This window comes from Ascaphus truei, chromosome 6 (genome assembly GCF_040206685.1).
Source record: "Ascaphus truei isolate aAscTru1 chromosome 6, aAscTru1.hap1, whole genome shotgun sequence".
NCBI lineage: Eukaryota > Metazoa > Chordata > Amphibia > Anura > Ascaphidae > Ascaphus > Ascaphus truei.
In genome coordinates, this window is record NC_134488.1 from 43,720,833 (window position 1) to 43,739,913 (window position 19,081).

A 19,081-nucleotide genomic window follows, 5' to 3' on the forward strand; every position below is an offset into this window, starting at 1 on the left:
CACAGTGCACCAGTACCCCAGGGTCTGGAGGCCTATGGGTGGTCCCTGCAAGTTGTTGTGGGCTTCCAGGTGGTCCCCGTGGTTCACCGTGGGCCCCTAATGGGGTCCACGGGCAGGCCAACGGGAGTCTGGGGGTCCTGGGTCAGAGCCACAGGTGTCTGAGGCCCACGGGTGGTTCCCACGGTGGTCTGGGGGTCCTCAGGTGGTCCTTGAGGGTCCATGTGGCCCCCACAGCTGTGGGGACCCCAGATCTTCCCCACAGGTGTTCCCCCATGGGTCCGCAGATGGTACCCATGGGCTTCCGGGGGTCCTCAGGTGGTCTCCAGAGGTCCCCGCAGAACTAAGGTACCAACACTGTATGTCAAAAATATAAAACATGGGCCTACATTTAAATGAATCAATCAGGAAAGAGGGAGGGGGAAGGAGAGTGAGAGAGAGAGGCGATAGGAGAGAGAGAGGGGGGAAGGAGAGAGAGAGGCGGGGGAGAGAGAGGCGGGAATCAGGGATCTCCCTATGGTTGCCAGTCACAGTAGTGGTCAGATTCATACTGTAGATGATGGAATTGGGAAGGGCAGTGAGGGCTAGCTACCCTTGAGGCTACACATCAGCAGGAGCAGAAACTTGTGTAGTAGGAAAGGGACATCAGGGTATTGAAAGGAGCTCTGCTTAAAATTAAAGACCACAAAAGGTTTCTTTAAGTGCAGTTCCTGCAAGATTTGTTAACATGCTCTTCCAGCTAAATCCCTAAAAGTCAAGAAAATGAGAAACCCTTATGTTATTAGATCATTTATTAATTGTAATACACAGTTTGTTGTGTATTATATTTGGTGTAAGTGCACCAACATCTAAGTTGGGAGATCAATAAGACCCCTAAAACAACATATGATGGAACATGTTCGCTTCATCAAGAACAAAGACCTTAAACACTGTCATGGAATAAGTAAGCCCATTTCTGCTCCCTCTGATCACCCCCCCTTCCTTGCAGCTTCTGCTTGTCAGCTCCTTAAGTTCAGCTGCATGTAATTTATTCCACACACACACACAGTGCCTATGTGATGTATCATGATGAAGCATTTTCTGCCTCTGTTCATGAGGTCTGTGAGTTGCTATAGCAACCTCTGAGATCCTTCACAGAATGGGCGATTCTGCCCTCCCCCCTGCCTTGCTGACAGTTAGTTTGTCCCATCTCACTTCTAATGTGACCCTTGCTCCTCACTTCCTTTCCACCCTGGACACAGTGAGTACAGCATCTGCCTGCTACGACCCTGGCAAGGCCTTTCTGTTTTACTGTAATCTAACCTCACGCAAGCATATCAGATAGGGAAGCTCTCTCTACTCACACTACACCTACAAGTACCCCTTTGTTTTCTCCTTCTGCAATAAAGTTAAGAAAGAATATGAGGACTTGTTATGCTTTGGAAGAGGGAATATATGAGTTAAGCTAACTGTGTCTATTCACACCCTATACGTGACCCTGGTTCCAGTATAGTAAAACAGAGATAACTTAAATAATGTGCATATATATAAACACACACACACACACACACACACACACACACACACACACACACACACACACACACACACACACACACACACACACACACACCACACACACACACACACACACACACACACACACACACACACACACACACACACACACACATAATGCAATCTTGGGAACATTGCTGCACAAAATTGAGAATAGAGGCTATCTTGTGACCAGAATATTTACAGTGACTGAGTGATTTTTATTTATCTAATAACATTCAGCATATTCCTGTCTGGATGTCTGTGTACCTGACTAGTCAGCTGCTCTTTCTAATCAGGTGATAAGATTCTCACACACATGAAGTTTGGAAGACACAGAGGCAGAGCAAAAGAACTGAAGCTAACCCCAATGGATTCCAGCCACAAACAGTACCACCATGTGGACATAGATCCAAGAATAATATTGGACACCTATGCTTGTGCTGAAAATAATGATTTGCAAGAGGAGATAGTGGAATATCCACTAAAACAACTGCATAAGGCATTCACATCAGGTATGTGTGTTTATTTTTGTTCTGGAAACTCAGGACAAGATTCACTCATCTCCATGAATCAGGGCAAACATGGTGATTTTATCTAAAATAAGAATGGACATTACTATCCCTGAGACAATGCCCTATTGACTGAGATAAAAATAGGCAAAAACAACAGACATATTATACTTAAAGCATCTTCACTTTAAACTTTATTATTATTATTATATCCCCCCTAGTAGGAAGCAGGGGGTCTCCGAGTAAAACCGCATGAATCTGAGCTCAGAGGACCCCCTGCTTCCCGAGATACTTCCAAACGTTGATGCCTGTTTCTCTGTTCATTTTCAAGGTCCTGAGTCCCGTGGGTCAATATTAAGCCGTAAGGAATGATGTTTTGGCTTCCTATTGGACAGCGGGACATGGGACCTTTAAACTTCCCCTCAGTACCCGACTAGCACCCTCTCTATCCACCTTTAAGACCCACCTTAAGACACACTTGCTTAAAGAAGCATATGAATAGCACTGTGGATATTCTGAACACAGGATACATAAAGATTGGCCCCCTGCAGACGCACTTACCAGAACTCCCTCCTACTGTCTCTGTACGTTCTCCCTACCTACCAATTAGAATGTAAGCTCCTCAGGGCAGGGACTCCTCTTCCGAAATGTTACTTTTATGTCTAAAGCACTTATTCCCTTGATCTGTTTATTTATATTATCTGTTATTTATTTGATTACCACATGTATTACTACTGTGAAGCGCTATGTACACTAATGGCGCTATATAAATAAAGACATACAATACAACTGCCATATTGGGTGTCCAGCCAGAGCTGCTACTGGCAGCCCCTTGCTAGGTAAGTTGCTCGGGTAAGAGGGAGTCCCCAGAGATTAAATCAATGTGGTTCAGTCCCAGAGACCCCTGCTTCATATCTAGTACAACATTTTTTGGAATAAAATCAGGTTTTTTTTTCTCAGAAAAAGTTGCTTTATCTTAAAAGTACTTGATGTTTCTCCCATCCCTAGAATTGCTGATAAAAGTTAATTTAACCAACTTTGATCCTCTTTGCAACCCACGGCTAGAGCACCAGTTGATTTGTACAGTACTACTGTAGTAGTTTTAATTATATAAAAAAATGGAAATATAAGGACTGTAACAAAATACCAGATTGTACAACGACTGGTTGATTTTAATACCATTATTTGTATGTGGTTAATTTTTTCACCAGGTTTGAAGCTGGGAAACTTTGATTCATAACGGAAACTTTGATACATACTGTAACTCCTCCAATCTGAGAAAGTCAGATAGAAGTTCAGCTTCTTCATTTAACATATCAGTAATATTTTCTTTTCTAGCAGATAGGAATTTGTTTTGTTATAAGAATGAATAAAGATGGGTGACACAAGGTGTGGGAATTCAGTACACACCAGAATCTGACATTCCAATCCCAAATCTAAAACCCTTAAGAGCCCGACAGACAGAGACAGACAGACAGATGGCCTTACAGACTGATGTTTAGATGAATGGAAAGTTAGATACCACACTATTCCTTATGTGAATTTGAATAATCATATTACACCTGTTGTAATCAGTTGGTGATAGTTTTCAATATAAATGCAATGTGACAGAGACAGATACAGTACATGTCAGTGACAGAATCCTCTTACTTAAAATATGTTATCAGGAATAATTACCTCTAACTTCCATGCTGCCTGTTACACCCAGGTATAGTTCAATTGCACAATATATGTTTGTTAATAAAATCCCTACATCTTCTATACTAACATCTATAATCGTATAAATACAATCACTACACAGAGATCAATATTGAAGCTTGATAAGAATAATATTAAATACCAGGAGACTGCATACATTATTGTTTAATCAGTATGATTTTATGGACCTTTGTCTCTATGCTTTAGGTGGTGTCAGTGGAGATACACTAATTGATATCACCATGGGTCCGGTCATTTTTCATCTCCTGTCAGCCAGCGAAATCTTCAAAGAGATCATTGTGTTAGATCCTGTGGAAACCCACCACGCGGAACTGGAAATGTGGCTGAAAAAGGATCCAGGGTCCTTTGATTGGTCTCATCTGTCCAAATATGTCTTTGACATGGAAGGCAAAGGGTAAAAAGTCATTTGTAGTCCATTATTTTTTCCTACAAGTTACAGTTTCTGCTTTAAATCTTGGGGTACGGTTGGTATAAATACCACAAAAGTTGCCCCTGCTCAGAACATGTGTTAAATTCCCACTTTCAGGTCCAATCAATATGTACAGTGATTATTTTTTAGCTACAGTGTATTATTACAGATTGCTAACTATCACGTATCCACACATTTTAGACTCTTAAGTCTAAGTATGAGTGCATAACCCAATTATATACAGGTAGGGAAAGGGCACAGAAAGAATCATGAAGATTTTAATCAGGTTTGAAATAATGAAAACCTTAAAAATAAATTATCCACTTTGTGCTGTCTTTGACTATTTTCTGTTCAGTCCTCAGATTCATAAAACATACAGAACACCTACAAGCTCAAATTGAACCCCCAAAATACCCACAACATATATATAAGCATATAAGTTTCACAGAGGAGTGCTACTGAGCATGGCAATTTATATTTAAAACCAGAGACATAACATAAAACACAGACAAAGCTCAGTGCACATCCAGAAAAACTTATATACGGTACAGTGCCTAAATATACATGTATAAATAACTAATAAATAAAATGGTCTTTTAGTTTAACATTTTGGCCAAATTGTTGTAAGCCCTTGAGCCAAACTTCACGGCAGACCACGTTCAAGGGTCCCTACACTAATATAAATTCTTAATAACCTGTGCATTGCCAGGAAGAATGATTTACAATAAATCTGTCAATATGAGTTGCAAAAGTTCTAAGTCTGATTGAAGCTTTTATTAACCTGTACATTACCAGGAAAAGCACTCTGTAATAGATTTGTCACAATCATACTGCATGCAGGCAAGTATTGTAAATCATTCTGCCGTGAAGTTTGGCTCAAGGGCTTACAACAATTTGGCCAAAATGTTAAACTAAAAGACCATTTTATTTATTAGTTATTTATACATGTATATTTAGGCACTGTACCGTATATAAGTTTTTCTGGATGTGCACTGAGCTTTGTCTGTGTTTTATGTTCTGTCTCTGGTTTTAAATATAAATTGCCATGCTCAGTAGCACTCCTCTGTGAAACTTATATGCTTATATATATGTTGTGGGTATTTTGGGGGTTCAATTTGAGCTTGTAGGTGTTCTGTATGTTTTATAATTCTTGTGCAGCTAGTCTTGGCTGTTTTGGAGGGTGGCAACCTCCTATCCAATTGAAGCTCACTCCCTCCCACATTTAAATGGTTAAAAGCTCACTCCATGGCATCTCCAACTATCAGGGGAACTTGCCTGCATGCAGTGTGATTGTGACAAATCTATTACAGAGTGCTTTTCCTGGTAATGTACAGGTTAATAAAAGCTTCAATCAGACTTAGAACTTTTGCAACTCATATTGACAGATTTATTGTTAATCATTCTTCCTGGCAATGCACAGGTTATTAAGAATTTATATTAGTGTAGGGACCCTTGAACGTGGTCTGCCGTGAAGTTTGGCTCAAGGGCTTACAACAATTTGGCCAAAATGTTAAACTAAAAGACCATTTTATTTATTAGTTATTTATACATGTATATTTAGGCACTGTACCGTATATATGTTTTTCTGGATGTGCACTGAGCTTTGTCTGTGTTTTATGTTATGTCTCTGGTTTTAAACAGTCCTCAGATTCAGCAGATCTATACATATTGAAAGAAATCTGCAGTTATTTTGAGAACTTTCTAGATCCTGTTTAATTTATTTGTAAAATATATTACCTGTAGAAATACATTTAGATATTAGTCTCATTTTCAGGTAAATCAAATATGATGCCAAACAGAAATGGTACAACAAATGGTATATGGATAATACATGTATTTACTTTTTGTATTGTATTTATTGTACAACCCTGAACACCAGATTTGTTTCATTAATCAGTGCAAGTCTTGAGCCACACTAAGTAATCCCTGAAAACTCTGTAACAATGACTCCATCTGGTATGTGAAAAAGCCCATTTGAATCTGCAGGAATGTACTGGATCCTAACTCATGTAGTGTCTGTTTCTCCTAGATATAAAGTTACACGGCTCTGTGAATGTGTACAATGATCACAGGTGTGCCAGTATACAGATGTACTGTAGCAATCTTTCTTACTCACGTTGCTGCGTTATGCTGGCATACAGTATGCTGTGATATTCTGTGTTATCACTGCCACAGAATCCTATGGAAACTGTATGGCATTCTGTGTTATAAAGGGATATGTTGTTTTATTAGTAGGAACAATAACCCTTACTACATTTGTGTATTAAATGACAAAGAATGATAACTTTTAGCACTGATACAATCTTTTCATGTTCCTATCCACACTCACACACAAACACACACACACACACACACACACACACACACACACACACACACACACACACACACACACACACACACACACACACACACACACACAAATACTGTATACATACAAGAGGTTATCTGTACCTACTTGAAGCTATTTCTAAGCATCCCTCTCTTGTACTGAAGGGTACAAATGTAACTAATTTTATTACACTGGGACATACATAATATTCATAATGCTGCAGTGGGAGAAACCCTTATTTAGTAGACTTGGCCACACACAAAAAGCAGAGATGAGCAATAATGACTACTGTTGCGGCACACTTTATTCTAACAAATCACCGGTTTGTCCCTGGCTTGTTCCTGGAATGCGACGCTGTTCATCCGGAGCATGCCGCATTCCCAGCCAAGGGTCCTGCCCGGCTAACGCGCGGTTAATGTCTTAATTGATAATGGTTCAGGATTTACTAGGCTGCAATGTTTCGCGTGTCCGCCAGATGGCATAAATTCATGAATTGTAATGCAGTATATATATATATATATACTGTATAACAACAACCCCTATAACCCCTAACATACAGTACTGTACACATACAGTACTGTATATGCACATCAATGATACTATAGGCCGGCGGGGGCGAGATGTGTTTGCAGCAGAGAGAGATCCGCTGCTCTCTCTGCGCAAACATCGGCACATTAAAAATTATTTAACATACATTTTTATTCATAGTGTAGATGTGCAGGGGGTCTCCGGAGCTGAACCACATTTGTTTCAGGTCCGGGGACCCCCTGCTTCCCGAGATACAGACCCCTTTATGAGGTGCCGGTATCCCTCTGCATTTAAAGGTCCCGATCACGTGACCGCGGCATGTAAACAAAGCAGAGGGATACCGGCACCCCCTAAAGGGGCCTGTATCTCGGGAAGCAGGGGGTCCCCGGACCTAAAACCACAGCTGTTCAGATCCGGAGACCCTCTGCACATCTACAGTATGAATAAAACACATATATAAATAAACACTCATTCCTTATCTTTGCGGCTATGTGCTATGGTAATGAAGCAGCATGACTGTATTTTTAATAATATTGTACAGTGAGCAGGGGGTTCCCTGAGCCACAAATCAAAGCTCAGGGGACCCCCTGCTCCTGCACAATATTATTAAAAATACAGAAATGCTGCTTCATTACCATAGCTGATAGCCGCTAAGGCAATGAAGGGGTTAACCCACCGTGCCCGCTTTATTGTGGGTAGCGGGGGTGGGTGAAGGGGGTATTTGGCCCTTGGTGTGAGTTTAGGACTTTCAGGGGGTTGCGGGTGCACTTAACCCCTTCACGGCCGTAGCAGTTAATACCACTACGGTCATGAAGGGGTTAACCCCTCCCGCTACCCCCCGCAAGCCCTAAACAACCATCGTTGGGCTAATACCCCCTTCACCCACCCCCGCTACCCACAATAAAAAAAATTCACACACAGCAGCCGCCCAAAAAATAAATAAATAAATCTAAATAAATATATGAATATAAATAAATAAATTTAAAATACATTTTTATTCATAGTGTAGATGTGCAGGGGGTCTCTCGAGCTGAACCGCGTTGGTTTCAGGTCCGGGGACCCCCTGCTCCCCGAGATACAGGCCCCTTTATGAGGTGCCGGTATCCCTCTGCATTTAAAGGTCCCAATCACGTGACCGCGGCATGTAAACAAAGCAGAGGGATACTGGCACCCCATAAAGGGGCCTGTATCTCGGGAAGCAGGGGGTCTCCAGACCTAAAACCAAAGCGGTTCAGCTTCGGAGACCCCCTGCACATCTGCACACTCCCTGCATTACAATTCATGAATTTCTCGGCTTCAAAGACAACAGCTCGCAAACGCCCCCATGAGATTTTACACGGCATTGCAGTATTGCAGCCAGCAGGAATAAAATGCTTAAATCACAGCCGTGAAAATAACGCAATACACCCCGGGAGAAAACGACACAAAACCGCAGCTCACCGGGATAATCTGAAATTCGCGGAGCTAGCCGAGTTAGAATAAAGTTGGTCGCCACTGTACATCTGTATACAGAGTCACCAACAAAAATCATGGGGCCCAGGACAAATGAAAGGAGAACCCCCCCCAACCCATATCTCACCTATCACGAAAAGATTTTTTTAGCTCACAGCTTTTACTTAACTGTTTTCTTGTTGTTGTTAATACGGAAAAAAAACATTACAATGCAATCTGTTTATTTTAATATTTTCAACAAAAGACAAAGATACCCAATGCTACTGTACATCCAATGTGACAAAAGGCCTAGGGGGATTCAGTATGGGCCTGAGAGGGGGAGGGGGGGTAGAAGGGCGGGGGAGGAGGGGGGAGTAGGATAATCAACTTTGTTAGGGCCCGGGCGGGAGGATTTGGAGGGGGGGAGTGAAGGCATGTGGGGCCTTCAGTATGTTGTATGGGCGGCAGCAGAGGAGGATTCGGGAAGGTAGGGCTGGGGCCTGATGCCTCGGGCATTGCACGTGGGGGGGCCCCCACAGCCTATACCCTAGCCCCGCCCTTTAAAAAATAAATTGAATAAATTCCTAGTAAGAACTAATAACAAGATTCATTTTTACATAAGAATTTATTTATTGTATTACATTTATACTTTACTACAATTAGTCCGTGTTACATAGGTGTGTGTGTGTGTGTGTGTGTGTGTGTGTGTGTGTGTGTGTGTGTGTGTGTGTGTGTGTGTGTGTGTGTGTGTGTGTGTGTGTGTGTGTGTGTGTGTGTGTGTGTGAAAATGTCGGATGACCTCACTAATCGAATTTAAAAAAAAAGCTAGATGTGAATGACTAGTTTCCTGAACCCCTTAACCAGTGTCAGGATGCTCCCGCTTCACAATTTCTAAAACAGCAATCCCGCCTGGGATCTTACCTGATCCGCAGTCCCTCAACATCCAGGTACCCTCATTCACGCAATGTTATATATTGGAGGGAGGTGTTCCCTACCTGTCTTCAGGGTATGGGGGGATTCCGATATCTCCTGTGTGATGCTTGAGAGTCAGATCTGGAAGAAAGCCGTCTAGGTTATTTTGGTGTAGGTATAGGGCAGTTAAGATAAGACAGAGGGAGTGTGGGTGAGAGAGACAAAGACAGACAGAGAGAGAGAGAAAGAGAAAGAAAGACAGAGAGAGAGAGACAGAGAGAGAGAGACAGAGAGAGAGACTCAGAGAGAGAGGGGGTGGGGGGTGAGGGGGTGGGTGATTGACTCCTGGGTGAGTGACTGACTCTTGGGTGGGTGACTGACACTTGGGTGGGTCGGTGACTGACTGACACTTGGGTGTTGACTGACTGACTGACACTTGGGTGGGTGGGTTACTGACTGACAGACACTTGTGGTGACTACAAAAAACAAAACTGTGCGCTACTACCTAACTACCTATAAAGTTTAAATGTATATATATATACAGTGCAGTGACTATACCATCAATTTAGTGATACATTTAAAAAAAAAAATTAAACCACAACTCCCACAGTGAGATAATTATACATTAAATAATAAGTGCCACATAACCGTGTTGGGGATAATGGCGTCTGCAGCTGTAAACGCAGGGGTGGCTCAGCACCCCACACACACTAAGAGAATGGAAACAAAAGAAAACAGCGCACAACGCCAAATAGTGAAGCAAATTCAACAATATATTATAGAATTAAAAAGGGGGTAATATATCTGCGTACATGAAAAAAGTTGGTAAAAGGCATGTAGTGTGTATCACACTGTTTACCACTCGGCGGCTGTTAGCTGTAGATTCAGGTGCTTGCTTCCCTCTGCTGCTTCAGCTCAGTTGATTCTGGGGCAGGGCGTCAGTCTTTTCACTCCCAAGGGGATTTCCCTTCATGCAGCCAGGTTCAGCAGCTGGTACTGGGGCTCGGTGAAATCGCTCCTGCTTCCTGGCCGATATGAAGCTGCTCCTGTACCTCGGCAGGTGTATCCTCTGCACAGAGGTTAAAACGCAGCTTGCTGGGGTGCCCTCAGCGTGCCACGATGCAGCAGTGGTGGATTCAATAGGGAAGTTTGAACAATCTTACAAAGTCTCTCACAAGTGTCCAAAACAGCACACAGGATGAAATAAAAACAGGACAGGCCAATACATAGACAAAGGCCAATGTAAGCAGATATAAGGCAATAGAATGTTACATCCAACTAGTTTCGTAGAATTAACTACTTCAGGGATTTAATTCTATAATATATTGTTGAATTTGCTTCACTATTTGGCGTTGTGCGCTGTTTTCTTTTGTTTCCATTCACTTGTGGTGACTGACTGACTGACTGACACATGGGTGGGTGACTGATCGACTGACACTTGGGTGGGTAGGTGACTGACATTTGGGTGGGTGGGTGGGTGGGTGACTGACTAACACTTGGGTGGGTGACTGACTGACTGACACATGGGTGAGTGACTGACTGACACTTGGGTGGGTAGGTGACTGACACTTGGGTGGGTGGGTGACTGACAGACATTTGGGTGGGTGGGTGACTGACTGACACTTGGGTGGGTGACTGACTGACTGACACTTGGGTGGGTGACTGACTGACTGACACTTGGGTGAGTGGGTGACTGACTGACACTTGGGTGGGTGACTGACTGATTGACACTTGGATGGGTGACTGATTGACACTTGGCTGGGTGACTGATTGACTGACACATGGGTGGGTGACTGATTGACTGACACTTGGGTGGGTAGGTGACTGACACTTGGGTGGGTGACTGACTGACACTTGGGTGGGTGGGTGACTGACTGACACTTGGGTGGGTGACTGACTGATTGACACTTGGGTGTGTGGGTGACTGACTGACACTTGGGTGGGTGGGTGACTATGACTGACTGGGTTGGTGTCTGTATTAATTCACACACAATCACACACAGACACTCTTACTCACACCCTCACCCTCTCTCTCACCCTCTATCTCACCCTCTCTCTCACCTTCACACTCTCACACTCTCGCAGGGTGTATGTGGGGAGTCCGATGTCTCCCATGTGATGCTTGAGAGTCGGATCTGGAAGAAAGCAGTATAGGTTATTTCGGTGTAGGTATAGGACAGTTAAGATAAGACAGAGACAGACAGACAGAGAAAGAGAGAGAGAGAAAGAGAGAGACAGAGAAATACAGAGAGAGGGAGACAGAGAGAGAGAGAGGGGTGAGGGGTGGGTGACTGACTTGGGTGGGTGATTGACTTTTGAGTGGATGACTGACTGACTGAAACACGGGTGGGTGGGTGACTGACTGACTGAAACACGGGTGGTTGGGTGACTGACTGACTCTTGGGTGGGTCAGTCAGTCAGTCACCACACACACACACACACACACACACACACACACACACACACACACACACACACACACACACACACACACACACACACACACACACACACACACTCACACAGACACTCTCACACAGACACTCTCACACAGACACTCTCACACAGACACTCACACTCTCATGGACACATGGACACACACACGGACGGACACACACGGACACACACACACGGGCACACGGGGGGGGGCAATGGAGCAAAGGGGGGCAATTGTAGCAGGGGCCAAGCAGAGCAAGGGGGGAGCAATCAGAGCAGGGGTGGCAATCGCAGTTAAGGGGGCATGGAAGCATGGGAGGTAAGTGGGAGGCAAGGGAGGCATGGGGTAGTACTCATCTTACTTCCTCCATGCGGGATCCAAAAGAAAAGGCAGACTTCGCTTTGCAAACTTGGTGCGGGCCCCCCAAAAATTCCTGGCAGCGTGCCAACGCGAGCCAGCCAATCAGGTGGGGGGATTTTTTTGTTTATTGGTAGAGAAAAGCAAGTGCTGCTTGGCGGAACGCCAGTGCACAAAATCCTGTTGCCCTAGGGTGACAGGGCGTCGGGATTTGTCGAGGGGAACGGCCCATGGGGCCCTTAACTCATGGGGGCCGGGATGCCAACCCCGGCAGTCCCCCCACTGTTGGTGGGCGTGTCTGTATATGTACACCAAAGTGATTTGAACATCACTGAAACCCAATTGAACTTAATGAGTGAAAAGTCATCTAATCTAATTCACCAATTAGTGTAGTAATCACCAAATTCTCAATGATCACAAATAGGGTGATGTCAAATTTAGAATAGGTAAGTGTTAGGTAATTGATAGAATCTCAACCTCTGGTGGGAACTGTTTAGGATTATCTTTTAGAATAAAGACTTGTCCAGGATCCAGAGGGAGCGTATATATCAGGATCACCCCAAAAAGGAAGAAAAGAATATACTGCAATATTGTCATATAATCTTGGCAAGGGTAGGGGTCTTGGCTACTTCAGGGTGCCTATTTTGAGTGTACACATGGTATATGGGCAGATAGAATAGTAACCAGGTTTCTAGGTCAGGATCTGTTGTTTGTAGAATATTCTCAGGAGAAGAGGAAAAGAGAAGACTGATTGTGCAGACCAATCTAAAGCTTTATCTTAATTAAAATAAGCAACACATATGTTGCTTATTTTGTGTACATATAAAATGTACACATAAAAGTGTTGGACGTTCGAGCTTGTCATGCGCCGTGAAGGTAACAGTTCGTGCCTTTTCCCTGTCCTAAGACTTTCTCCCTGCAGCACAATCGCTGGTTGATCCTCCGGTTTGGCGTGTCCCGTCAATTCCTTCCTGGGTAACTGTCACATCCGGTCTCAGGGATCAGGGAGATAGAGACGAAATCTTGGGTCGGCGAGTCCTCCCAGCACAGGCATCTTGCGTCATGGTAGCAGCAGCCAATAGCTCTACACGTCTTACTGAGTCTAGTCAGCTTTGTCATGAGCAGCATGACATTGGGCCTGCGGTACCAATGGTGTTCCCCAAAAAAGAAACAATACTTTTAAATAAATACACCCCCCATCCACTAACATACAGTACAGTAATGGGCAAAATTACTATTATCCAAATATGGATAATAGTGCATTTGCCCGTTTAAAATACAATAAGCAGCATAAATAAAGTAAATAAATCTTCCACTCATCCCTGCCAGGCTGCCACGATGAAGGCCATCCTCATCAACGTCAATGTCCTCCGTTGCAACAAACAATACAGAAGAATAAAAAAAGATAATCTAATGTTCCCTAACCCCTTAATCACCTTAGCGGTTAGTAACCGCTATAGTAATTAAGGGGTTAACCCACCTTCCCCCACTACCCACCCGGTAGGCCAAAACACCCATCCTTGGGCACAATACCCCCTTCACCCACCACTGCTACCCACAATAAAAACAATACACACAACAGCCCCAATAACCACCTCTTAGGCCCACAATAAACCATTACCATATTTAATAAACACCAATACACATCCCACCCACCCTGTGCCCCCACATAAAAACATGATTTAATTTTTTTCACACAGGATTAATACCACAGGCCGACGGGGGTCCCCGGTTGTCCTGTAGGGTGTCCGCAGGCCCCACAGTGCACCCCGGAGGTCCTCACGGGTGTCTGAGGGCCTCTGGGTGGTCCCCGCTAGGCTCCGTGGACCCCATTTGGTCAATGGATGGTCCCTGCGGGTGTCAGAGGGTCCACCGGTCATCTCCACTGGTGTCTAGGCGCCCTCAGGTGGTTCCCATTGGGGTCTTGGGGCCCTGAGGTGGTACTTGTGGGTCCCCCACAGCTGTGTGGCCCCCGGTTCTTCCCCGCAGGTGTCCCCCGAGGGTCCTCATGTGGTACCCAGTGGCGTCCATAGGTCCTCAGGTGGTAACCGTGGACATCTGGGGGTCCTCGGGTGTTCTCCTTGGGTCCCCGCTGCCCTGCGGAACAAATCCTGTATGTAAAAAATAAAACATGCCCTACATTTCAATAAATACGCCCCCCCCCCCCCCACCAAAACACATGCAGCACAGTAATGGGCAAAATAACTATTATCCAGATATGGATAATAGATTATTTGCCCATTATTAAACACAACATTAGCCAGCATAAATAAAGTAAATTAAACCGTTCTACTTACCTCTGGCATTATGAAAGGTGTCCTCATCAGGATCCAGCAAGGTCCCTGTCCTCCGTTGCAGAAAAATACATAGCAAAATACAATCTAATGTCCCTTAAGCCCTTAATCACCTTAGCATTTAATAACCACGAAAGTAATTAAGAGGTTAACCCACCCTCTGCCACTACCCACCCATGAGGGCTAACCACCCCAAGGCAACTACCCCCATACTTCACTCATACATTGGTACAGTGGGTACATCATGCCCATATAATGCGCATGATTTACCAATATACCAAGGAATGGGGAAGGAATAAAAAAGGGCCCAAATCAAAAGCATCACATAACTAAATAAAACACAGCACATAGCAAAATAAAGTACAGCACATAGCCAATTAAATAGGTTACAAATGCTAATACAACTATTGCATGGCACAGTGGGTACATGATGCCCGAATAATCTGTGCATCATTTAACACTATGCCAGTCAATGCTCAACCTAAAAGAAACAATTACAAAAAGATCCAATACCATCCAAACAATCAGAAAATAAAAACAAATCAAGAAGTAAACAGAACTAAATTACCAACAATCAATTAATCCAATCCAAAATAAATTCCACAATTCACACTTAAAACACCATAACCAAACCATTATGAAATAAATGAAAGCTCAAAGTAAACACCAGCAGACAAAAACAAGCACCCCCTGAAATAAACTATTTAAAACACCACTAAAAATACATCTTGAATGAAAATGATATACTCGCATCTATTTCTAGCATCTAAAGATTCTGAGTTACCAGAGATTCCAACAAAATTCTTGATTAACAGTATTTTATTCATATTACCCCAAAAAATTATTTTGGTTTGAAGGTCATTTTTATCTCCAAAAATGGGGTACTGCTATGGGGAGCAAGTTTGCGCCCGGCTACGCAAACCTCTTCATGGGTTTTTGGGAAGAGTAGCACATTTGGTCTGAGGCGCGGTTTGGCGCAAACATGGTCCTCTGGCGGTGCTATATCATTGACATTATAATGATCTGGCAGGGAGATCAGTGTAGTTTAGACCTTTTTTTGAATAACATTAATGATAATACTAATATTTAAAGTTAACATCTGTAAATAGCTAAGAGGAAATATAATTTTTAGATCTTCCTATTTAAATTCATGAAAGAGAAATTAAGACTAAGTCATTTTTTAAAACTGTAGATAGCAACAATTACATTTTACACTCTAGCAGTCACCATCCCCAGTGGATGGATATCGTAACCTATGGCTAGTTTAGCAGAATGAGATGAAATTGTACAGATAGATAATATCTTTTTAAAACAAAGTGACATTTTACAAAATAGATTTTTAGAGAAGGATTACGATAAAGAATTTTTAAATAAAGCATTAATAAGAGCCAATGGATTAGAGAGAAAAGATTTAATAAAACCAAATCAAGCAAATCAAACGAATAAGACAAACAATTTTGATACTGCATTCTTAATGACCTATAAACAAGAATAGTAGAACATTTAAGTAATATAAGATGTACACTGGCGACACACTTTATTCGAGCTCGGCTAGTCCCACGAATTCGGGTATACCCGGGTGTATTGAGGTTTGTGACTGTTTTCTGCCCGAGTGCATTGAGTTATTTTCCGGCAGGGATTGAAGCATTTTATTCCCGCTGGCTGCAATACTGCACAGTACATATATATATACTGCATTACAATTCATGAATTTATGCCATCTGGTAGACACGCGAAGCATTGCAGCCTATTAAATCCTAATCATTATCATTTAACAGATCAGCCGCCCATCAGCCAGGCATGAACCCAGGCTGGGAAGGCAAATGCAACGGGGCTTGTCAGAGGTGAGGAGCGGCGCATTCCAGGTATCTGCCAGGTACATACCGGGTATTTGCTCGAATAAAGTGTGTCGGTGCAGTAGTATAATAACCCATAGTGTGTCAAAACACTTTGCCCTGCATCACCAATCTAACCCTAGAGGTTTTAAATATGTGGGTATCGAACACGTGCTTCAACACTGGAGGGATCACAACAGAGACATAGATCTACCACAACGCGAAATGTTCTGAATCCATAAAGTAAATACTATGATACCGAATGGTCTCAAAATAGATTTTGAAATAGGACCCTTTTAAATTAATTAATTTTAAATTAATTTATTTTAATCCCAGTATGAAGCAATGTTCATTCCAGCATGTGGGATTTTTATTTCGCCCTCTCTTCTCTCTTTTACCATATTATATGTTTTATTATCCATCATGGATTCATTTATTATATAATTTTTAATGATATTTTAATGATATTTTCTCTTTCTCTATCTCTCTCTTTAATCCTTGATTTTCGGAGTAATGTTGTGGTGTAAATAAGCAGATTTTAGGTGTTTATTAATATTTTTAATGTTTATATTTTTTAATGTTTATGATCATTATATGTATTATTTATAACTGATTTATTTATTTATTAAAGTTTATTATATCGACCGTAAAGACCTTTATCCAATTGAATTTTGATCCCAGTTTTATGTACTCAATGAGAGAACCTGTGGCTTAATTTATGTAATTACATATGCTATAAATATGTTCCACCCACTATGGGGATTATGCTGCTCATGGTAAAGCTGACTAGACTGAGTGAAACGCGCTGACCTATTGGCTGCTGCTACAAGACGCAAGGAGGCTGTGCTGGGAGGACTCGCCGACCCGAGATTTAGTCTCTGTCTCCCTGATCCGTGAGACCGGATGTGACGCTGACCCGGTAGGAATTGACGCGACACGCCAAACCGGACGATCAACCAGCGATTGTGCTGCGGGGAGCAAGTTTAAGGACAGGGAAAAGGTGCAAAGTGTTACCTCCTCAGCGCATGACAACCTCGAGTGTCCAACACTTTTTATGTGTCCATTTTATATGTACACAATGTGAGTACATATGTGTTGCTTATTTTAATTAAGATAAAGCTTCAGATTGTGCAGACAAATCAGTCTTCTCTTTTCCTCTTCTCCTGAGAATATTCTACAAACAACAGATCCTGACCTAGAAACCTGGTTACTATTCTATCTGCCCATATACAGTGTGTACACTCTAAGTAGGCACCCTGAAGTAGCCAAGACCCCTACCCTTGCCAAGATTATATGACAATATTGCACTATATTCGTTTCTTCCTTTTTGGGGTGATCCTGGTATATACACTCCCTCTGGATCCTGGACAAGTCTACATCTGTATATCTGACATAAGGTAACGCTAAAATAATTATTTTTACTGTTTTTCAGTGAGGGTTGGCAAGAAAAGGAAGATAAAACAAGAGCAGTGACGCGTGTGCTAAAATGTGACCTCACAAAAGCCAATCCACCAGAACCAGTTGTGTTCCCCCAAGTGGACTGTCTACTTAGCTGTGCTTGCTTGGAAGTTTTGAGCAAACACCAAGATGATTATCGCAGCATCCTGAAGAACATGTCATCACTGCTAAAAGTGGGGGGGTATCTCTTACTGGTTGGTGGTCTTAGTGCCTCATATTTCAAGCTGGGTGAGCACACATTGCATGTTCTGACATACAATGAAGAATTCTTGCGTCAGGCTATCAGTGACACAGGTTATATCATCCAGAGTTTAGATGTGTTTAGCAGTAAGAATAAATCAGATCGTATGGATTATGATCACCTTGTGTTTGTTGTGGCATGTAAGGAGAGGGAGATTTAAATGTGCATCACAGTGACCCAAAAGCAGTGACATAAGTAAGGCGTATAATCCTGATGTTGGATGCCTTTAAAAACAAAGACATATAAAGCATTTGAAAAAGACATTTTTAATTGTTGCTACAATGGGTGATGGTATAATTCATTTTGCTCCGTAACCTTTGTGTGATATCACTGTACATTATTGTAGTGGCAGAGATGGTGAGCGCATATGGTGAATATATATAAGAGAATGTATTAGAACATACAAAATGGTGAATAATGAAATAAATAGATAATACAGGGGCAATTATCTCAAGGAGAGATGGGATATATATAACTATAATCACACGGCCATGTGTGAGCCCCTTCCCATCAAACTTTTCTTCAGTGCATATAGTATGCCACCTCTATAAGATAGTTTGTCTTCAAAACTACTATGATCTGAGGTTTCTGCTGTATGGCCAAATTGAGCATCCCGTCAGGGATGTTCCTCACACCGTCCCAGTAGAGATAGTGAACATGAACACAGAATTAAAAGTGAACACTTTATTACAACAACAAAATAAATCTTGACTTACATATATAACATTTAATTAATATTTGTAAACCACCCGGCCTAGCTTCTAGGGAGATTACATTGGTGTAAAATATTTGGCTACTCAGCATGGATTACCTTGACTCAGAGTGCAATATTCAGGGTGGCCAAGTGATGAGGTAGTAAGGGTGAAAATAATGGGAACTAGAAATATTTTTAGTACAACATCATCTTTATTCATGTCCCCAGGTATGGGGACACATAACACACACATACGACAACGTTGTACTATTTTTTTTGTGATATTCATGAATACTGTGCTTCCTTAAGTGCCCACTCGTAACACTAATAGGGAGGTATATCTGCTTAGTTGCTTTAATGGTATTGGACCTGGACCCCCTAGTCTTTCG

At 42.5% G+C, this 19,081-nt stretch overlaps 1 protein-coding gene across 1 annotated transcript; it reads left to right on the forward strand.

The window, feature by feature from the left end:
- Positions 1–1,079: 1,079 nt before the first annotated feature.
- LOC142496946 (nicotinamide N-methyltransferase-like) lies at positions 1,080–18,259 on the forward strand. The gene is made up of 4 exons (XM_075604068.1): positions 1,080–1,237; positions 1,833–2,048; positions 3,951–4,158; positions 17,732–18,259. Exons 2-4 carry the CDS (start codon positions 1,853–1,855, stop codon positions 18,156–18,158), a joined length of 831 nt encoding a protein of 276 aa, XP_075460183.1. The 5' UTR covers positions 1,080–1,237; positions 1,833–1,852; the 3' UTR covers positions 18,159–18,259.
- Positions 18,260–19,081: the final 822 nt, after the last annotated feature.

Coding starts and splice junctions, on each gene's coding strand:
- LOC142496946 (XM_075604068.1), top strand. CDS start 1,853: ATGAAGTTTGGAAGACACAGAGGCAGAGCAAAAGAACTGAAGCTAACC. Junction 2,049..3,950: donor GCATAAGGCATTCACATCAG/GTATGTGTGTTT, acceptor TCTATGCTTTAG/GTGGTGTCAGTGGAGATACA. Junction 4,159..17,731: donor TTTGACATGGAAGGCAAAGG/GTAAAAAGTCAT, acceptor ACTGTTTTTCAG/TGAGGGTTGGCAAGAAAAGG.